Source organism: Scaptodrosophila lebanonensis, unplaced genomic scaffold (genome assembly GCF_003285725.1).
Source record: "Scaptodrosophila lebanonensis strain 11010-0011.00,11010-0021.00 unplaced genomic scaffold, SlebRS2 tig00001410-arrow-pilon, whole genome shotgun sequence".
In the NCBI taxonomy this organism is placed as follows: Eukaryota; Metazoa; Arthropoda; class Insecta; order Diptera; family Drosophilidae; genus Scaptodrosophila; species Scaptodrosophila lebanonensis.
This window is the reverse complement of record NW_022060738.1, coordinates 2,222,731-2,242,771: the sequence shown is the minus strand read 5'-3', so window position 1 is coordinate 2,242,771 and position 20,041 is coordinate 2,222,731. Positions and strand designations below refer to the sequence as shown.

General features: G+C 38.6%; 4 protein-coding genes across 4 annotated transcripts; 1 reads left to right on the top strand and 3 right to left on the bottom strand.

Annotated features, from left to right (window-relative positions):
• Nucleotides 1–1,123: 1,123 nt before the first annotated feature.
• LOC115630745 lies at nucleotides 1,124–2,440 on the bottom strand. The gene has a single exon (XM_030527399.1). The coding sequence runs from the start codon at nucleotides 2,438–2,440 to the stop codon at nucleotides 1,124–1,126; it is 1,317 nt and encodes a 438-aa protein (XP_030383259.1).
• A 2,841-nt stretch (nucleotides 2,441–5,281) lies between these two features.
• LOC115630624 (long-chain fatty acid transport protein 4) lies at nucleotides 5,282–12,314 on the bottom strand. The gene is made up of 4 exons (XM_030527259.1): nucleotides 12,056–12,314; nucleotides 8,428–9,063; nucleotides 8,164–8,365; nucleotides 5,282–7,169 (listed from the first exon to the last, which is right to left on the bottom strand). The coding sequence occupies exons 1-4, from the start codon at nucleotides 12,274–12,276 to the stop codon at nucleotides 6,228–6,230; spliced, it is 2,001 nt and encodes a 666-aa protein (XP_030383119.1). The 5' UTR covers nucleotides 12,277–12,314; the 3' UTR covers nucleotides 5,282–6,227.
• A 1,305-nt stretch (nucleotides 12,315–13,619) lies between these two features.
• On the bottom strand, nucleotides 13,620–14,240 carry LOC115630711 (peroxiredoxin 1-like). Its single transcript, XM_030527363.1, has one exon. The coding sequence runs from the start codon at nucleotides 14,216–14,218 to the stop codon at nucleotides 13,673–13,675; it is 546 nt and encodes a 181-aa protein (XP_030383223.1). The 5' UTR covers nucleotides 14,219–14,240; the 3' UTR covers nucleotides 13,620–13,672.
• A 365-nt stretch (nucleotides 14,241–14,605) lies between these two features.
• On the top strand, nucleotides 14,606–16,598 carry LOC115630632 (leucine-rich repeat protein 1). Its single transcript, XM_030527268.1, has 2 exons — nucleotides 14,606–15,219; nucleotides 15,274–16,598. Exons 1-2 carry the CDS (start codon nucleotides 14,647–14,649, stop codon nucleotides 15,985–15,987), a joined length of 1,287 nt encoding a protein of 428 aa, XP_030383128.1. The 5' UTR covers nucleotides 14,606–14,646; the 3' UTR covers nucleotides 15,988–16,598.
• Nucleotides 16,599–20,041: the final 3,443 nt, after the last annotated feature.

Genomic DNA, 20,041 nt, shown 5'->3' with positions numbered 1-20,041 from the left:
AGAAAATAATTGTATGACATCGGATATCACATTTGGTGTGTATGTTGTACTGTAATATTATATTATGTATATAGTTTGTATTGATACTTTTGTCAATCAATTAAATATCACATTAAGCCAAGGTTTTAAGGAAACTGATAACATGTTTAAATCTGTAAAGCAACTCAACACAAGAAGTCAGGTATACTACAAGTATAATGAATAATCATTAACAAAAGCTCTGCAGAGATCTTTCCAACCAAGGTATGTAATTAAACAATAGAGGCTACATTCGAGCAAGCCCGACAGTGAGATACCCTGTACCCAAACAAACTTCTGACACTGAGATCTAAGCGCCACTAGCATAGCAAAAAAGAAGAAGAGCGAACTTGAGGCTGAAGTTTGTGGGCGTAGTACTGGAGTGAAACTGTTTCGCTAATAACTTTTCTTAGAATTAACCGATTTAAATGAAATTTAAAACCAAAGTATATAAATTGCCTGTGCAAGGTTTGGTTTATGTAGCTTTTCAAATGTGGAAAGTATTCACGAAAATCTGTAGCCGGGAGAGGGAAAGGAAACTCCAAAAATTGAAATAAACGGACGGACATGTCTAGATCGATTTCTCTCTGCATGCTGATTCAGAATGTACTTTTTGGGGTCAGAGATGCTTCGTTCTGCCTGTTACATACTTTGCACAAACCTAATATACCCTTTTACCCTACGGGTACAGAATGTATAAAATCTTATAGAAGCTATATGACGACCATGATATGATACGTCTGTTCATAGTTTTACAAATATTCTTCTTGAAAAGATTGAACAGGTCCAGTCCAATAGCTTTAGCTGTGACCCTGTCATGTTTTTTTCTGGGCATTACAACCACTTGAACCGAAAGCAATATATTTAGCAACACAATTAGTTCTTTACAAGCAATTTCTTAGAGTTTGTATTATAAATGTATGCATATGGCTATTAATTTTAATGTTTTCAAAACAAAACGGTTTTAGGTATTTTTAGTGTAACTTTCTTTACGCATAACAACTTATTCTAGCTTATAATAAGGAAAAACTTAACGAAAGCACTTCAATAATATCCTAAGAGCAGGCAAATTATAATATCAACTTCATTGACTAATCTTATACAACTACGACTCATCGGAATGCTCATCATTTGCATCGATGCTATCCGGAACAATCACGTTCTTTTTAAGCTGTTGTGCGACCCATAATTGTTCGGCAATAATTTGCTCCTCCGGTTCGTCCTCATAAAAGAAATAGGTGAGCAGCATTTTCTCCGTACATGTGTTGTAACGCCAAGCTTCCGGCACAGTTTCCATGTTTAGCTCCAAACGCGCCACAAGTGCCAAGAACATGACGTGCGACACCTCTAACAGAGGCACTTCCCTTTGGTCCTCCCATGGGATTTGATCCAGGTAGGTGTGATTAACGTTCACTATGTCCAGAATTTTGAAATACAGCTTGCAGGCACGATAGCCACACAGGCTCTCATGGCCGGGAGGATAACGACGCAACACGCGCAAGTCAGGATCCAGAACAAGAAGCAGCACCTTCCGCAGCTCACGATTCGGCAGCGTGCACCACAACAGGACCTTGTTCGATATTGGAGAAAGCTGCGGCATCACCGGACGCCAGAGGCAGTGCAGCAGGCGTAGCATGAATTGAGTGATCATGTCGTATTTGAAGATCGGATGCGGATCATAATGGTGCACTGCTGCCTGAACCTTGCTTTCCTTTTCTGTCCTTTCCTTATTCTCCTCAATCTCAAGACTCCAATGCACTGTGTCTGCCCACAATCTGGCAGCTAAACCCTGCAAAATCAGTTTTCCCAGCAACCGCAAACAATTCCCGCAATAGATCAAACTGTCGTGCAGCCCCACACGACTCAACACGACGTCCGTTTTGAGGACAATGTAGTTAAGGCCATAGAAGAGATCTGTAGTACCGGGCACCAGCAATGCGTTCGGCACAGGTCCCCTGGCCATGTCACAATAGAAATCGGCCGGCTCGACAATACCATGTGGGAACTCGCGCAAGCGCCCATAGCTGCAAGATGAGACAAGCTTCGCCGAGCAGCTGATGCAGTGCAGCGCGAAGGGCGCTGACCTCTCCTTGAACTGCAGCTCGATCGGCTTCATCGCCACAAGCACGCTCTGTCGCTCCAACGCTTCCAAGTCGATGCGATTGTAATTGAAGCGGAAATAAATATGGTTGTCAGCCACTATAAACGATGTAATATTATGGATATCCATGCCGAAAGCGTTGTACTCTATTATTAACTGAGTCTTCACGCTGCCGTTCTCCAGTGTTTCGCAAACATTCACGCCCTGCTCATCAATCTCGATGCGAGAATTGTTTTCGGTCACCAATCCATCAAAATGGAGCAAAACGACTGCAGTGCGTAAATTTGGACGCAGTTCGATTAGACATTTGAGCAGCGGCATTGTTTTTTGTTTACCATTTAATTCAATTTAACAATCCAACAATGAGTCCAACATAAATCTGACGCTTGGCAGCTGCAAGAGAAGAAAAACCAACGTATTACTGCCTGCACCGTTATCTGAAAGACGTTTTGCACACTAAAATGCAAACGCTTTTAAAAATCTTAAATACGCAACACGCAACTCGAAGATGGTCACCCTGACACATTTTGAGAGCGACGGTTGAATAAAACCGGCAGAGATAGTCACCATTTTTGGTGTTGGCAAGTTTTCACAATTTAATGATGATTTGATATTACTTTCGAGTTATAATGCTTGATAAAATTATCATAATACTTGATTTAGTATGTATACATTTGGGATTTGTCATTAAATTAATTGGACAGAGCGTTGCATTTTCGATTTCTGCTAGATATTGGCTCAACATTTGCAACCAACTACATCAGCATACACCATCCATAACGTGCTGAGCCACAACGGAATGGGTTTATAATTATTATTAATATTGAAATAAATACCGTGTCGAAGTTCGACCATATACATATGTAATATTCGAATAAGAATTCAGTTTTTCGGTTATGGAGTGGTTAAAGTTGGAACAGGTTTCATGAATAAGGAATGTTTATTGCTATATTGAAAAACGTCATCAGTTTTGAAGCACTTGTTTCTCAAATATTAACACATACATATATATGTATGTAAAAATGAAAACAAGTCACTTGACTTTATATATGTATGTATGTACTAACGTTTCCGGCGTGCGTTGCTGCGCCACTGAATTGTAGTGCTTTTTAATCTTTCCGACGTCACATCTTTCTCAATACGTCCTTCGCTTTTTATGTCTTCGATTACCTCCTTGATTGGGTCGTCGTCTGTACAAAGGATGCCCATGGCCCCCTGTTGGTGTTTCTTGGATGAGATGTGGATGCCCTTTCGCACAGTTGCGAAATCATCAACTTCCGTTTTCGTTTCGTTTTGATGACTCTAGATGTGGATGCCCTTTCGCAAAGATATTGCAAACGTTATTCTGACAAACCCACTAAAAAGTGTTTGTCAAACATATTAAAACAAGAGAGAACGCTACAGTCAAGCAAGCTCGACACTGAAATACCCAGTACCAAGACAAACTACCGGCTGTTAGTAATATGCGCCTCAAGAAGGAGCAAAATTAAGAAGAGAGAACTTGATGGCGCAGTTTGTGTGCATAGTACTGGGGGGAGACAAGAAAATAAAATAATACCAGTTTATTTGGGGACTAGGAGTATCTGCATGCCAAGCTTGGCTCAGTTCAGCCGTTTCAGAAATCCTGACGTTCATCCAGACAGACGTACGGGCGGACATGTCTAGATCGATTTCTCTTGTCACGCTGATCAAGAATATATATACTTTGTGGGGTCGGAGATGCTTTCTTCTGCCTGTTACATAATTTGAACAAACCTAATTACCATTTTTACCCTCTTTTAAAAAATGACCCAATCGCCAAAATATATAACTCTGCCCAATAATCTGGTTTTATTTTTCTGGAAAAATCAGGAGCAATTCTACTCTACTTACTTGAACCATCGCCGCACAAAGTTCTTATAAGTTTCCAGGCGCTGTAGCTTCTACGGTCAGCTTGACGTCGTCAAATTTAAGGGCGTTCTCAGCCCCCATCTGATCGTGCCACTACAAGTGACATTTGACATGTTTTTTATACCCTGTACCCAAAGGGTAAAAGGGTATATTAGTTTTGTGCGAGTGTACATCGAACATACAGAAGGAGGCGTGGCAGACCGCACAAAGTATATATATTCTTGATCAGGATGACAAGCCAAGTCGATATAGCCATGTCCGTCTGTCCGTCCGTCTGTCTGTATGAGCGCGACGATCTCATTAAGTACAATAGCTAGGATAACCAAACTTGGCATTCAGGTTCCTCTAAGCCCTAGGCAGATCGAGTTTGTGTTTTTTTTTCTAATACACCCCCACTCCCCCGCAATTCCATTTTTCCCATAACTCCCGTCATTTCTGGACTTTTGAACTCAGATTTGGCAATTACCTCCAGTAATGATTACTCCAGTTACGATAGGTTAATTAATACGAAAGTTATAGTTGGTGCTTTGACATAATTATGTGCATAGACACGATGATGTAAATGTATGCTGTTGAAACTCTACATCCTCACTTTTGTATGTATTAAATATATTTAATTTAATTAACTAATTTAATTTGTTTAATAATTTAATTTTCCTTTTTGTGGTAAGTCAGGCTATTTTACTGTCGGGCTTGCTTGACTGTAGCGTTCTCTCTTGTTTTGTATTAGCAGAGTGTTTTTATTTAAAACTGTCCATCGTGAACAATCATTAAATTGGTTAAATAATTTATTTCATTTATGAGACATATGTACATGAAAATCAAAAATGAAATTAGTTGCATCATTATGGAAATATTTACAAAATCTGTCCCGATAACATAATAATTAGCCAAATGAGCTCCCACGCTGAATGATTCTGCCCACAAATTTATAGTGGAAGAAAAACTTTTATATTAAATTGCAGCCAAAAGCTTCGGTTGAGTGCACCTGCATTGGCTAACCAATGTCGACGGGTTCAAGTTCACTGCAGTTATAAATTAGTCGACTAGGGTTATAGCAGTTGTTGTTTTTGTTGCCAAGCCAATGTACTTGTAACGACTTATGCCGCCAGCGTGTATATAAAGCGACTTATAAAGCACTTCATTTGCATGCAAGGCACGGCTAATCGACGACGTGCGGCCGGCAATAGCGTCAATTATTCTACCACAAAACATTGTGAATCACAAATACTTAACATACTTACTATACATAACGCACAAATAGTTTAAATATTTCTATGTGGAGATTGAAAAACTTTATTATGATATCAGAGAATTTGCTATTGACGAGCCTTGCGGCTACGCGTGCACACATAAGTATTTACATACATAAAAGTAAATAACTTTATTTTTTACAAACACAATATGTGTACAAAAGACTCGACGCTACTACAAACTAAATCTACGGCCAAACAGGCAAATTATTGCACACAAGTTTGTGGTGTTTTAAGAAGTTGTTTGTTGGAGAATTTTACATTTTAGCATGGAATTCTTAACGCTCTAAAATGACATCGACACATTTGTGAGCAAAATGTTTGCCTGCGTGACCATATCTTAAATTTGCAGTCAGACATGCAAATATTTGCACACAAATTTGTCGATGACATGAATCTTGTTATTTCAAGTCTGTGTGCAAATTATTTGCCTGCCTGACCATATGTTAAGGCGCGGCCAGACAAGGAAATATTTTGCACACAAACTTGTATTATCGTACAAGTTGGGATGATATACATAGTGAACCAAAAATAATTTCATTTCTTAGCAGAAAATTATAGAATTTTAAGTTCTAGCTTTATATTTGTTCTCAAGCCGAAAAATTGTTGTACAAACTATTTGCCGTTCTGACCTTACACAAAATAAACGCACTTAGACAACATTTTAGCAGAATTGTTCTAAAATATTCAAATGCAATAACCACTAAACGCAAAGAAATGTTTAAAAGGCACAGAGTGCGTTTCCTATTAATAGAGAAAACATACATATGTGTATAGCAAGTGGTATCGTTAATATATATATAAAAAAGTGCAACTCTGGTCTGGAAATGGTAAATCAATTGCGTTCTAAGTCTAAACTCGACCTGCTTACATATTAATTAACAGCATACATTGGGGCAAACCCCTAAACACAACACCATTATTTTCTTAAAAAAAGTCCAATGTCTTTAGCTCGCCAAACGGTTCTAGAAACGTATCTCATTGCGCTGCACTGCTGCGTAGGCCTCGGGCGTCAGCAGTTCGTAACGACCCTTTGAGGTCTGATAATAGATCGCATCCTTGATTGTGGCTGGATCGTAGCCTTCCTTTTGTAGATCCACTTTGCGCAGCTTGAAGGTGCCCGTCAAATCCACCTTGGTAAGCAGTCGTAGAAACTGTGGGCGTGCATAGCTGGGCAGCACTTTGGCAAGATTTGTGGCAAACACATCCAAGTCCAGTTCTCCTTGTGGATCATAGATGGCAGCCATGCCGGCGCGTCCTTCCGTATGTGGTATGGTCACACCGTAGACGACAGTGTCCTTGTAGCCGGCTACGTTGCTGACCTGCGCCTCCACCTCGCTGGTCGACACGTTCTCGCCCTTCCAGCGGAATGTGTCCCCAGTGCGATCCTTGAAGTACAAATATCCCTTCTCGTCGGCAACGAGCAAATCACCAGACAGAAAGGCCATATCGCCATGCTTAAACACATCCTTGACGATTTTCTTCGCCGATGCCTTGGCATCCACATAGCCCAGAAATTCACGAGAGGGATTGCCTTTGACGATCTTTCCTATAAACACACCCGGCTCGTTGGGCGCGCACAACTCACAGAGTCCTTGGCTGTTGCGTATGGGCTCGCCCGTGTCCGGATCGGCGCGAATTATGGATATGGGATAGATTTTTGGTAATATACGCGAGACGAACCCAATGGCTCCCACTGTATTGTCGTGATTCATGATGTTCGCATTTCCCTCAGTGGCGCCATAGAATTCTCCCACCTTGGCAATGTTAAAACGTTCTACAAACTGCGGCCAGATCTGTGGACGCAGACCATTGCCAAATACCAGACGCACGCGATGCGCACGATCATGTGAAGACGGTTTGGTGGCCAATATATAACGTGCCATTTCGCCAATATATTGACCAATCTGTAAAGTTGAAAGAAGAGTGAGTGAGTGATGGAATTTAAATCTTCGAAATTTGTTATTAATAGTATTTGGGTATTTCCCAATGTGCCTAAGATTCCTTAAGGTCTTTCAAATATTTTCCCAGATTTAAAACAGACAGGATATGAATGCAAAATTCGAACTGAAATCTCAGTTAAGCCCCAAATAGATTTCATTTAGAGCACGTATTATTTTTTAAATGTGTTTTAAAAAATATTAATTAAGGGCTTTACATTAGTTTCAAAAGCCTATGTCATAAAAGTAGACCCTACTTTGTGTCCCCAAACATTGATTATCGATCTCTTTTATTAAAATTCTTCACCTTAAGTTAGTTAAATGCCTTACAATTCAGTACTATAGAAAACAAGTGGAGAAGCTAAGGTCCAGACTTTGTAATACTTTTTACATATGTATGTGTAGAATAATTATTAGAATCGAAAAAAGTAACGAAATTGTAATATTAGAAATAAATATATTTTGTGTCTCTAGCTCTTATTGTTTTCGAGATATAGATTATTATACGAGCGGCGTTTCCAAAAATCCCCTATATGGGGAAAGTGGGGTGTGCAAAATTTGGTGTCCGTGTCTCTTATAGTCTCTGAGATCCATGTGATCATACGGGCGGACAGGTAGGGCTAGATCAACTCGTCCTGTCACGCTGATCACGAATATTTGTACTTTGTGGGGTCCGCCACGCCTCTTTCTGCTCGTTGCATTTTTCACCTCACGCAAACCTAATACTTGTATACTCTTGTACATTGCAGAGCATAAATAGTACTCTCCCAGAAAGATAGACTAGATAGACTAAATATCTGCTTCATTGAACTTAGCGAGAAAACCTTAGATGCCTTGTTTGCTCAGGACCTTCTTCTAAAAATGAGCACTCTACTTTAAGTAAGCGAGCTGCAAACTTTACTCTTGCGATCAATCCCCTCCAGAAGTTAGAATTCTATCATTTTTGGAGCCTTGAACTCACCGTTGCTTTGTATTTAGCGCAGTCAGCAAAATAGTTGGAGGCGGAGAACTTCTTGCGTATGGAGACGGTGGATCCGAAGAGGACAGCCTGGCCCATGCACATAATGCCGCCAGCCGTGTGATAGAGCGGCAAAGGCGTATAGTAGATGTCATCATCCTGGAAGCCCATCGTGTAGTGAATGCCTGCGGCAATAAACAGATAGCTGGAAGTTGTAAGAAATTTTAGAAACACATTTTAAAGGAATGACAGTTCTCGACCATTTACCGCGAGTGGGAAATGACTGCCGCCTTGGGCAGACCCGTCGTGCCCGATGTATAGATATAGACGAGCTTGTCGTGATGCGTAACTTGCGATAATTTCGTGGGCTTCTTGGGGCTGGCAGAAGCGAGCAACGTATTCAGATTCTTGGCATGCTTTAAGTCGTCCGTTGGCGTCTTGGTGTTGTTGTTCTCGTTATTAAACTGATAGAGTTTGATGTTTGAGGGCAACTGCTTGGCCACATCGCCCACAGCCTCAACAAAGTCCTCGCCATAGATGAGGGCCGAGCAATGGGCGACAGTGATGCTGTGCAGCAGTGAGGGACCACGCAGATTTGTGTTGATCAGTGGGGTGATGACGCCGATTTTGGATAGACCCAGCCAGGTGGCCACAAACTCGGCACGATTCTCGAGCAGCAGCGCCACCACATCGCCTTTCTGATAGCCCTCCGCTTGCAGGACATTCGCCACACGATTGGCATGCTCGTCCAGCTGACGGAAACTGACTTGCTGAGTTTCGCTCACAATGGCCAACTTGTCTGGATGTGCCGCCACATTTGATTCGAAGACATCGGCCACTGTGTGGTTCAGTTTCTCATGCCGTTTCGTGTAGCGCAACAATTTAATGTAAGCACGCAGCGCGCTGTGTAGGAGAAGCGAGAAAGCAAATGTTTGTTTAATGATAAGGCGTTTTATTTATGGCTAAATACAATCGATCGACCAGCTGCCGTTTAAAGCCGTACGCTTTATGGCCAAATGGCTATAAGATGGCCATGTCGTGATAAACTATCAGATCAAGCTATGGGAACTTATTTTTTTTACTGAAACAACAAGGCAGCCACATTTGTAGATATGGAGGTTTATGTTTTTTGTTTACAAATAAAACAAAGTTTGCATTTTAATGAAAGGTCAGTCGAGTTAACGACTGGCAAAAAAAAAAAAAAATAACTTAAAATTATTTTAGCGTAAAGTGAGAAGCATAACATCAACACGACGTCGTTATATAAGAGAAGATGTTGGATTTTTCTCGTCAAAAGGTAACGCAGCGTTCCCAATTTAAAAAGTTGCTTACATTTTCAAAGAAAGTGTGCAAATTTGCGGAACAAAAACGAAGAGCATTTATTTGCTATTTACCGAATGCTTTCCTTACCTCTTAATCAGATTTTCAACTCTTCATAAGATTAAGTCCAAATACGTTTAATAAGTTTCGACCCTCAAGTGAGGTAAATTGCAGTTTAGTTTATGTTTCATTTCTTCGACTCTAAAATTTGTCTGTGTCCGTCTGTGATCTCATTATTGAACTTGTTTGAACTAAAAACTAACAGATTTTCCTCTTAGATCTAAATATTTATTTGTCAGACACGTATCGCTATTCTTTTAGCACTTGCGTTAAATTGGGGTTTTAAACTTATATGGGATAAACATTTTCTTCTCATAGACATTAACTTTGTCTTGTACTTGTATACTGAGAGATAATCAAGTTAATTGTTAGCTTGTTTGAACCTAAGGTGACACAAGGAACCAAAAACATACGCAGTTGATATACAAGTATGTATGTACGTATGTATTTTGGGTTCTCTTTATTGCTCAAAACAGATGTCTGGAATGTTATGATTTAATTACATATAATTCCGCCGGTCGGAAAAGTATTTTGTACGATATTTAAAATCTTGCTGCTTAGAACTGAAAAGTAAAACCGTTTTGCATAAAAACGAATAAGTAGATGGGTTTCGTTTTAAAAAGTTAAATACGAACTTTGTCTAAGGGTTTCCATGCTTAGTAAGTATGTAGTAAATATATGTATATGGGACTGACTTTATCCTCTATCTTTGACCATAACAAAGTTGTCTGGTGGAACTATTTTCACTTTTCTGCTATGAAAGTTCGATTACATCTAACATTTTGTGAACAGTGATGCTGTAAAAAATTCTTGTTTCTCTCGATATATTTCACTGTAAATATATAACCACTTATAGAATGGCGAGCAAAGCTATTGATGAATGTCATAACAAATAATAGATATTCACTATTCAATTACTTGGTTTAACCGCACAACAGTTTTCAGCTGCTTTGTACAAGTATTTATATAGAATCTGTTTCTATTGAAGCTTACAATGTGCACTCGCTTTGCACTTTTCTTTGCCGTACTTTGCACTTTTCTAGTTCCATTGATAAGATTGACATGATTAAGTAATTTAGGAGTATTGCAAATAACCAGAGATTATACGCAATAAGTGTATTAAAAGCTATAATTATTTCTCCCCCCATGCAAAGAGCGTTATTATCAGCTATGCTTCGAGTGGTTCGGGGCATTGATAAGCCGTAAAATTTGGTGCCACATTTATGCAAAGTGATAATCGCAGCCATTTTGCTCTTTGCCCGAAAAGATTACAACAAATAAGTATAACGAAACATATTTCCAAGCACTTGGTATTCGATGTTCTCTAAAGTTGCTGAAGTTGCTTTTTATTAAGAAGGTCGTTACCATAAACATTTTCTTATTTTGTATTTATTTTTAAATTGCTGCTTTTAAGAATTTTTGTTGCTAGCCTTGAAATGAGCAGAGCCGGTCCATTGCAGTCGTGAGTGTTCAAGTTTTGTTTGCCAATTGAACGATCATTAAAACAAAATTTAGCTGCATGTGTTCAAAAATGGTGACTGGTTTCTGCTGTCAATGCCAGCCAGACAAGTCCTTAGTCAATCAATTGGTTCAATGAACTCCAGCCCCCATTTTCCACACACAGATTTCCACACAAATTGGGCAACGGAAATTTCCATGGAAATTCGAAACAACACTCTAGTGAGGCTCAATAAGGCAATGATCTTCGGCAACTTTTTGGCATTATGGTCACCCTAACAATAAATAGCATTGATATGAGAAAAAAGTGCCACTTCCGCCATTTAAATTGAATTCAAATTCAACGAAATAACGAATTGAACTGAAAATGAAAACGAAATGAAAAAAAATACTGCCAAGCTAGCTGAACTGAGCTGCTGGCGTACGTTTTCAAGAACAGACCCCGAGTCTTCCGCCTGACGTAGCGAATTGGGTACCCACAAGAAAATGTAAAAAAATACAATAAAATTAGTATGCGCTGCAGGGCCTCTAAGTGTCTTCATTTGCTGTAAATGTTAGCTAAATGAAAGCGAAATGAATTTTGTTGGTGCTTCGATAAAAAGAAACGGACCCACTGCCACAATTTTTTGGTAAGGGGATCGACCTTGAACCTGAAGCAGTCATTGACTGAGCAAAACCAAATATTAGCGTTAACGTGCGTAATAAATAAAGACCCGTTGACAAATACGGGTTTGTTTATAAAAAATTAGGAGCACCTTTTCAATTTTCATAAAAGTCAACTTTTTGGTGACCCAAAAATAAAGAAAAATATAAGACAAGTCTCAGCTAAAACGAGTTTTCTACGCTTTAGCGTTAGTCGGCTGGCTGGCGGCGGTTCAACGAGCAAAGTACTCCAAGTCTAAGTCTGAGCAGACTGGAGGTTTTGTGGTTGAGCGCGCGAGCGGCAGCAAAATCGCCTCAATGGATGCACAAAAGAAAAGCTAATTGTATTGAAATGCACACCATTTTGCGGTACATTGTAATCCCATCATGAGACCGCGTCTCACATAAAACTCACGTTAAGTCTCGCTTGGCTGTTGCTCCCGCAATGTAAAACCAGCGCCAGCCTGGCCTTGTTAGCAGCAGGGCGATGAGCGCAACGAGCACGGCAATAAACCAGCCCATTGTGTGTAGCGTATAAGTGACGCAGGCGAGTGCCAAACCAAATACAACCGTCGCGCAAAAACAACGAAATATTACTAACAAACGTTTCCGTCGTTGTCTTTGGCGCTGCTGCATTGATCGATTGTTCTGTGTTATCGACTGCCTCTGTAGATCAGCTGTTACCGCGCGCTGTTGAAATGCCAGATCGTTGCATGTGGAATAAAAGGAACATCTATTATTGACGGGTTGTTCCTACAACTGTTTAATCTATAGCAAATCTAAAAAGGTTGACGAAACGACCGTTTTTAATGTATAACAAAAAGGATAAGATAAAACTTAAATACACGGCAGTTTAATTTTTTATATGGAAACAAATTAGTAAGTTGGTTTGATTATTTTCTGCCAAGAAATATATATCCCTATTTTGTATAAATATACAGCTAAATAGCTGATCGACAATATTTACCACGAATAAAAATCGGTTTCTAAAAACAGTTTTTTGATTGATTTTGTCGACTAGCTGTTCAAACTGCTTAATACAAATTTTGAAATGCAATAAACAAAGCTGCGTAATGTGCTGGCAGTACATAATCCGACCACTTGCATTTAACCAACATTAATGCGTTTTCCCATTTTGTTCTTGCTTAATTACTTAAATATAAAGATGCACAAAATTAAAGAATTGGTTGAAATAAACATTAAAAAGGTTTCAAGCGAATTAAAAGTACAAAAAACAAGTAGTCGTTCCGTATTAATTCAAAATAAAATGTAATATATGTATATATACAGATTGTTTAAATACTCACATTGGTGCTAAATAGCGCGCAGTTTTCAATGTTGATTATCACGTTGCTGTTTGCATTGTTGTCCAGTAAGCAGTTGTTATGCTGCAAATAGGAGTTTTGTACCATAATTAAAAGCATTTGTTTATTGATGCATACGCCGCTGTGCCATTCACAATAGTGTCTGACAACATCTTTGCGTCTTAAACACATGTTTCGAAGCTTTCGTTTCCCAAGTTTTCTTTTGTTATGTTATTTTATGCATTTTATACAATACTATAATACTTTCAAGTTGTTATATATTGTTAACTTACCGTTACTTCACGACTGTGTGCGTTATTGTTGTAATTGTTAAAACGCAGGCGTTGATAACGGTACTCGTTGCGTTGTCACAAAAAACCATTAAACACATAAAACGGAAGAAATTGTCGGCGAAAGCGCACAACTTTACGAAAAAGCATTTTTTTGCGTTTAATTAGCTGTGTGGACAATGCCGTGATTTCAAATGAAGAGCTCCCGTATTCGAACAAATTCCAAAACAAATTATTACGTATTTTCTCTGCTTTGTCAATGCACAGCACTACTACCATTAAGTTATGTTCCGTCCTGAGCTTTTACGATAACTTAGAGCTTTAGTCATTCAGAGGAAAAGAAACATGCAAAGCTCGACTGCAGTTGGTAGTTTTATTTGAATTTCGTTAAAAAGATTGCTACACTCGCACTCCCCTTGCACAAAATTACACTTTTTCTTATGAGAATGACGATTTGTTCGATTTCGTCTGTGGAGGACACTTCAGGCCAAATTCATCAGTGAATTGAAAAGCGTGTATCAAACGCAATGCTTCATCAACACTGAGTCGGACTTTTGAATCGTTTATTGTAATCTGACGCACCAGGCCGTTACGATCGATGATAAATAAAGCACGTTCTGAATGGCCTGTTTCTAATAGAACTCCATATTGACGGGCAATTTCGGTGGACTTATCACCCAACAAAGCAATGTCTATTTCACCCAATCCTCCAAAGCGCGGCTGCCATTGTGTCCAGGCTTCGTGTGCAAAGTGAGAATCGGTAGAGCAGGCAATAATTTGGCAGCCCACCTCGCGAAACTCCGTTGCACGATCGCTGAAAGCAATCAATTCAGCTGGACATGCATTCAAAAAGTCTCCGTTGTAGAAAAGTAATGCAATATATTTGCCGCGATAGTCTTGCAGAGTCAAGTTCTGAAATTGGCCATTTACAAACCCCATTGAGCTGAAATTTGGCGCTGGATAGTGTATGCGAACTTCACACATATTGAGTAAATTGAGAAATTGTTGAAAATATACGTTTTATTTTGATATTTTTTTCATTGCCGTCTCGAACAGGCCTGCTTAAAGCTCAATGTTATAAAAAGTGTTAGCTGTTTTCATCAAAGTGGCAAGACTGTGTTTTTTGTTTGACTCTGTAGCTGTTTATTGTTATATTCTGCACAGGTTTGACGGCTAATTACAAGTCTCATTCAGCTATATTCGGCGTTATGTAGTAATACACATATTGCAAAAATTGTGTTTGAAATAAAAGTTTTTGCATGCAACATAAAGCTTAATGCTTTAGCACGTCAGTGAATCGCGCCGATTGTAGTTCTTTACAATTAGGTGGCAACACCGCGGCCAACTGTGCCATTCGCTACCAAATGCACTTCTTAGTTTGACTGCCGCTGTTTATTGATAAATGCGGCACAATGAAAATATTGTGTGAAACGCAATTGGTCAACCGAGTGACCCAAGCCAACCGTACACCGCGTGCCGTCAAATCCACCTTAGCCATTGGCTACAAACAGCGCGCTAGCGATGCGAATGGCAACACGAAAAAGGAACTCGAAATGGTACTCTTTACGCCACAAAATAAGGCTGGCACACGTTATAAAGTGCACGACAATATACACTGTGTGCACACAAAGTTTGTGCTGGACGGGAAGGCGACCATTGGGTTCAAACAGCCGACGGAGAATCTGCTCATCAAATGTGATCCAATACAGCTTAAGGGCTTTCTGCAAACGCTCAAATTGGGCATGGAGGGCAAGGATGCCATTAATCTAAGACTGAATATAGCGGCCGCTACGGCCATCCCACAAAAGGCGCAGCCCCAACAACGAATGACTATTACCAAGCGCAGCGAGTATCCCATTAAGGGGTTTCCGCGCACCCTCAAATCCCTAACCATTACCAACATACAGCTAATGAAACTGAGCTTTGAGGTTTGCTCGCTGCGCAATCTCACGGTGCTCGATGTGAGCGGAAACAAGTTAACAAAGGTACGTAGCTATTGGAATTTTAATTGGGGCACAACTTATAGCAATTCATTTTAGATTCCACCGGAGCTGGGACGCCTCTCTCTCACATCACTTACTTTGAGCGGCAACGCGCTTGGCGAAGACAAGGACTGGCGTTGGATGAGTGGCAGCAAGTTAAATGCATCGCTCTGTGATCTGGACTTGTCGGCCAATGGGCTGAGTTATTTTCCGCCGCTGCTAGTCAAATGCGAGCGTCTGGTTACGCTCAATTTGAATCATAATAGGCTGCGTCATCTACCCTTTAGCATACGTCGATTGCAGAAGCTGCGATCGCTGCATGTTTCTAGCAATAAGCTCGAATCACTGCCGGCTGCCATTGAAGATTTGCACATCGATGTACTAGATGTTTGGGGCAATTGCTTTCAAGGTTTCAATGCGGAGGCCGCGCAATCGCATGTGCGACGCGTGCCTGCCGCCCACATGCCCTCGCCCCTGTGGCTGCAGGCTGCACGTGCCGTTTCTTCCTATAAGATATCCTACTCCGCCACAACACTGCCAGCGGTGCTCATTCAACTCATCTCGGAATCCCCAAAATGTCTGTGTGGCAAGCTGTGCTATGCGCTCAGTCCAGAGGATTTACTGCAGCGCGTCATTCAGCCGAAGTTTACCAATATCAAGAATCTTACTTATAGTCGAGAGCATCAAATCTATTCAGATGTGGTGCTATGTGGTCCCAAGTGCTGTGCCTATCAGCAGCTGCGCTCCTTATTTAATATCATGTTTCCTTGAAGGTGTTAGCACGTCAAGACAGTGGCCGGCATCGTTTTTTCGACAACACTATATTACTCATTTTTTATTGGTTTATTTAATTGGTTTTCTTATTTCTTGTCTTATTTTGTCTTTATTTTATTTGATTTTATTTTATTTTTTTAATTTTGTTCTTTTATTTATTTTATGAAGGCAACATTCTATTATTAAGTTATATTTTTGAATTTATGAAATTTTTGGATTATAGTTTGTAAAAATAAGTATTTCTTTTAGATAATTTAAGAACATGAAGTGTTTAATTTGAACTCTTATGTTAGTGAAGATAAGGGCCGCAACTGTTTTACGTTGTTTTCGGCTGTGCCGAAGCCATATACCCTTCCCAACCGCCCAATCTTCCACCACAAATCAATTAATAGCAATATTTTACTCACAGATTTTGCGTCTCAGTAAATTACAAAAAGGTTGAAACAGACCGCTTTCATGCCAAAAACAATATAGACTCTCATCTTACAGTGAAGAAGGCTTTACAAATAAATAATATATTTATTTTTGCCGATTTGTCTCAGGAACAGGAAGGTGAATATCTGAAAAACAATTAATATGTCATAGGCGCAAAGTTAAGCACTGATCAACAAAATACTGAAAATAAAAACTTAGAATTTATGAAAGAAGAAATTTTTTTTTTTTTTAAATAAATCATTGTGTATGGGGCTTTTATTTTAGTTTTCACCACCGTTAATTTTTCTTGTTTCTTGTATTATTTCATGTGAAAAAGGATTAATTTTTAAATGATATCTGTCAGCATTTAAAGCATTCATTAATATAGTATGTGTAAGCACCATAACAAGGACTGAGTTCATTTCCAATATATTAACAAATTTAATGGTTGTCCACGATGGACAGTTTTAAAAAAAACACTGCTGAAAAAAATTTCCAATATAGTTAGACTTTATTCCAACAAAAGAACTGCCAAGCAAAAACCTACTTACACAAAATTAATTTATTAATCTTTACGGTAAGCAATTCAGCTGAGAAAATCCTCAAGAAAACGTCACATGAAATAAACTAGAGAATAGAGAACTCTTGGAATATTTAAAGAAAGAAAATAAAGTCGAGTAGCTATTTCGTTTACGAAATCACTTTTAATATTAGTTTAAAATAAATGTTACTTCATCTCGTAAGAAGCGCGAGGTATAGTTTTTGCTTAACGAAAGTAAGTCAATATAAACTTTTCATTTCATTTAATAAATTCACTTGTAAAATGTAAAATAAACAAGAAGTGTCAAAATGCTTTTTAAATTAGACATGACTATTGAATAATCTGCCCATCCTTTTCCCCGCTACAGGAACTTTGTTGCGAGTCGACTTTAGTAATACATACTTCACTTTATAATGAGGCATTAAATATTTTAATTAATTTAAAAGCAAAAGTAAAATACAGAGACAACAAGAAAATTGCCCACAAAAAATTACATTTTCTTTAAATGAAACGTTTTTGCCATCGCAAACGGCTTCAAGAAATTATTAGTTAGAGCTGGATTCGTTTCTATTTTTTAAAGCCCTTTTTTCGATATTTGAACCAAAAACAAATCGATTAGTCTGATATTTAAAGCTTAGTTTATGTCTTTTTTATTAAAAACAAGTAAAAAAGCTAAAGTAGGGGGTCCCGACTGTGAAATACCCCGTACATATGTTTACAATAATTATAGAAAAAAAAAAAATTAAGAAAATTAAAAAAAAAAAAATTGGATCGATTTTACCTCTCTCGGTATTCGAACTCATACATAGCAATTGCGTCTATGTGAGTGTATGAATGCCTATGCGCATCTATTCGTGTCTGTGTAAACATGTTAGCAGTCAACCAAACAGCAACATGAACAGCCGGGGGCAGCGCTTGAACACCAAATATATTTATGGCTATAACTTTTTGTTAAATCGATCTATCATAGTGAAACTTGGAATACGGACACATAATAACTAAACTCGACAGACAGTAAATTTCCGTTTTATGGTATTTCCACATTAATTTTTCGTTCTCTTAAACGGTTTTCTAATTGCTTTTATATTACTTATCCATACCCAGATATTCAACTTTACTTCCATTAAGAAATCATGCTAGCCTTGAATCTTAAGGTTTTAATTTGAGCTACAAGAAATCTAATCTCAATACTGAATTCCTATTCTTAACATTCAAAAGATTCAATTTGACCTACAAAAAATCGATTCCCAGGCCCGAAAAATCGATGATACACATTTAAAGAACAATGGATCGATTTATTATTGAACTATTCTCGCCTCTACTGTTATTTCTAAGAAGCGGGGCATTGTCTGGTGCAACAACAAATTCGCTATTATTGTATAGGGACTTACCTTTTGTAGTAGCCTAGCCTATACAAATAAATAAATAAATTTATGTTGGTTTTTGAAAATATTAGTGCTTTGAGCTAAAAGTAAAATTTCCTTGCAATTGCAAAGTGCGAAGCATAATTGGTCTATTAGTTTCTGGTTACGCATACGCCATGTTGCAGCCATTAAGGAATACAATCATGTTTTTATAAAAGCTTCTCTAATGCATGATTATTTTTAATGCCTTGTTTGCATTTCATTATGTGAAGAACTGAAAGCAAATACGAGAATTCTTTTCTGTTGGACTTGTTATTTGCATTAAACAGGGGGAGTCAATGCTGAAGCTGTTAACAAAACAGTAGCATACTTTTCAGCTGTGATTGTTGCATTGCAGGAACAGGTTTTTTCTACTTTCCTTGAACGCATGAAGACATTCAGAACACTCTCTCTCTCACACACACACATTTATGGGGAAACACACACAGATGACGTTCGCGTTTACTTTGTTTTCATATTAAACACGCTCCTTGTTTTTATTATTAAAAGCTCGTGTGAAGAAGTGCCATCCAAAGGATCTCCCCACAAGAGCCCTTGTATAAAATACATAGTATATATCATAAAATATAATCATTTTTCATGTAAAACATTGTAAATATTGTATATATGTACATAGATATAAGTGCGTCCTATAGATGCTTACTATAGACAACTTTTGTATTCCCTAACTTTCAACTAGCTTAAGCTGCCATATTGGTAGTAGAAAACTAGTTTAATAAATTGTATATATGTAAAAAAAAAAAAAAAAAAAAAAAAAAAAAAAAAAAAAAAAAAAAAGCTCGTGTGTATGTGACTTGCATAAATGTATGTATTTGCTTGCTCGTTCGCTTTCTATATTATCAGTTAGCCCCAACCGACATCCCTTATGCGCCACACAACCCGATATGGAGTAGCAAACCATTTTCTGCTATCATATTCTTTTGCATTTCTTTTGCTTTGCTTTCCTTATCAAATCAAAACTTCGAAGCGCTGCCACTTTTTTAAATAAGCATAAAAGTGACACTGCCACCCCCATCCCTCTTCACACACAAAAACACACATTTGGCAAAAGTTTAATGTGCAGCTGGGGAATTCTGAGGGCGTAGAGAGCGCTAAAAAAAGGATGAGCCATGACTTGTGGCAAGTGTAGCTGCCTAACTATAAAAATGTTTATCAGCATGCACGTTCATGCGTGTGTGTGTGTCTCTCTCTCTCTCTCTATTCTTGAAAAAGAAATGTATTTGTGTGAGTGTGTTTGCTTGCCTATGCGGCCTAAGCTGTTCAAATCCAATTTTGAGCAGCATTTAAGTGTCTGAGTTGCTTCCTGTGCCAACAAGAGAGGCCGAGCCAAAAGTTCCTTCCATTTTTGTTTACTATGAAGATGTGCGCGCGTGTGTGTGTGTGTGCCTTTGTGTGTTTACATAAGCGTTGTCCTTTTTGCTTGTCATGCCTGGTGACTTTGTCGTGTTGGCAAATATTTGACTTGATTTTACATGCCGCCAAGCATTCCGGACTGATTTGCAGATGATTTTTAAATGTGCGCCTGAAAGCATGCAACACAAAATTTTCAATGCCTTTCTATTCCAAAAACTCGCAGACGTGTGGATTTTAAAACGTCTTTGCAAAGAAATTTTCAGCCTGTAACTGAAACGAAATTTGTAGAATATTTGTAATATTATATATATAATATATA

Bases quoted from the DNA above. Each gene is read 5' to 3' on its own strand.
- LOC115630632 (XM_030527268.1), top strand. From the start codon at position 14,647: ATGAAAATATTGTGTGAAACGCAATTGGTCAACCGAGTGACCCAAGCC. The intron at 15,220-15,273 runs GTACGTAGCTAT...AATTCATTTTAG, and splicing joins GCGGAAACAAGTTAACAAAG to ATTCCACCGGAGCTGGGACG.
- LOC115630745 (XM_030527399.1), bottom strand. From the start codon at position 2,440: ATGCCGCTGCTCAAATGTCTAATCGAACTGCGTCCAAATTTACGCACT.
- LOC115630711 (XM_030527363.1), bottom strand. From the start codon at position 14,218: ATGTGTGAAGTTCGCATACACTATCCAGCGCCAAATTTCAGCTCAATG.
- LOC115630624 (XM_030527259.1), bottom strand. From the start codon at position 12,276: ATGCAGCAGCGCCAAAGACAACGACGGAAACGTTTGTTAGTAATATTT. The intron at 9,064-12,055 runs GTGAGTTTTATG...TCTCCTACACAG, and splicing joins ACAGCCAAGCGAGACTTAAC to CGCGCTGCGTGCTTACATTA. The intron at 8,366-8,427 runs GTAAATGGTCGA...TACAACTTCCAG, and splicing joins GCAGTCATTTCCCACTCGCG to CTATCTGTTTATTGCCGCAG.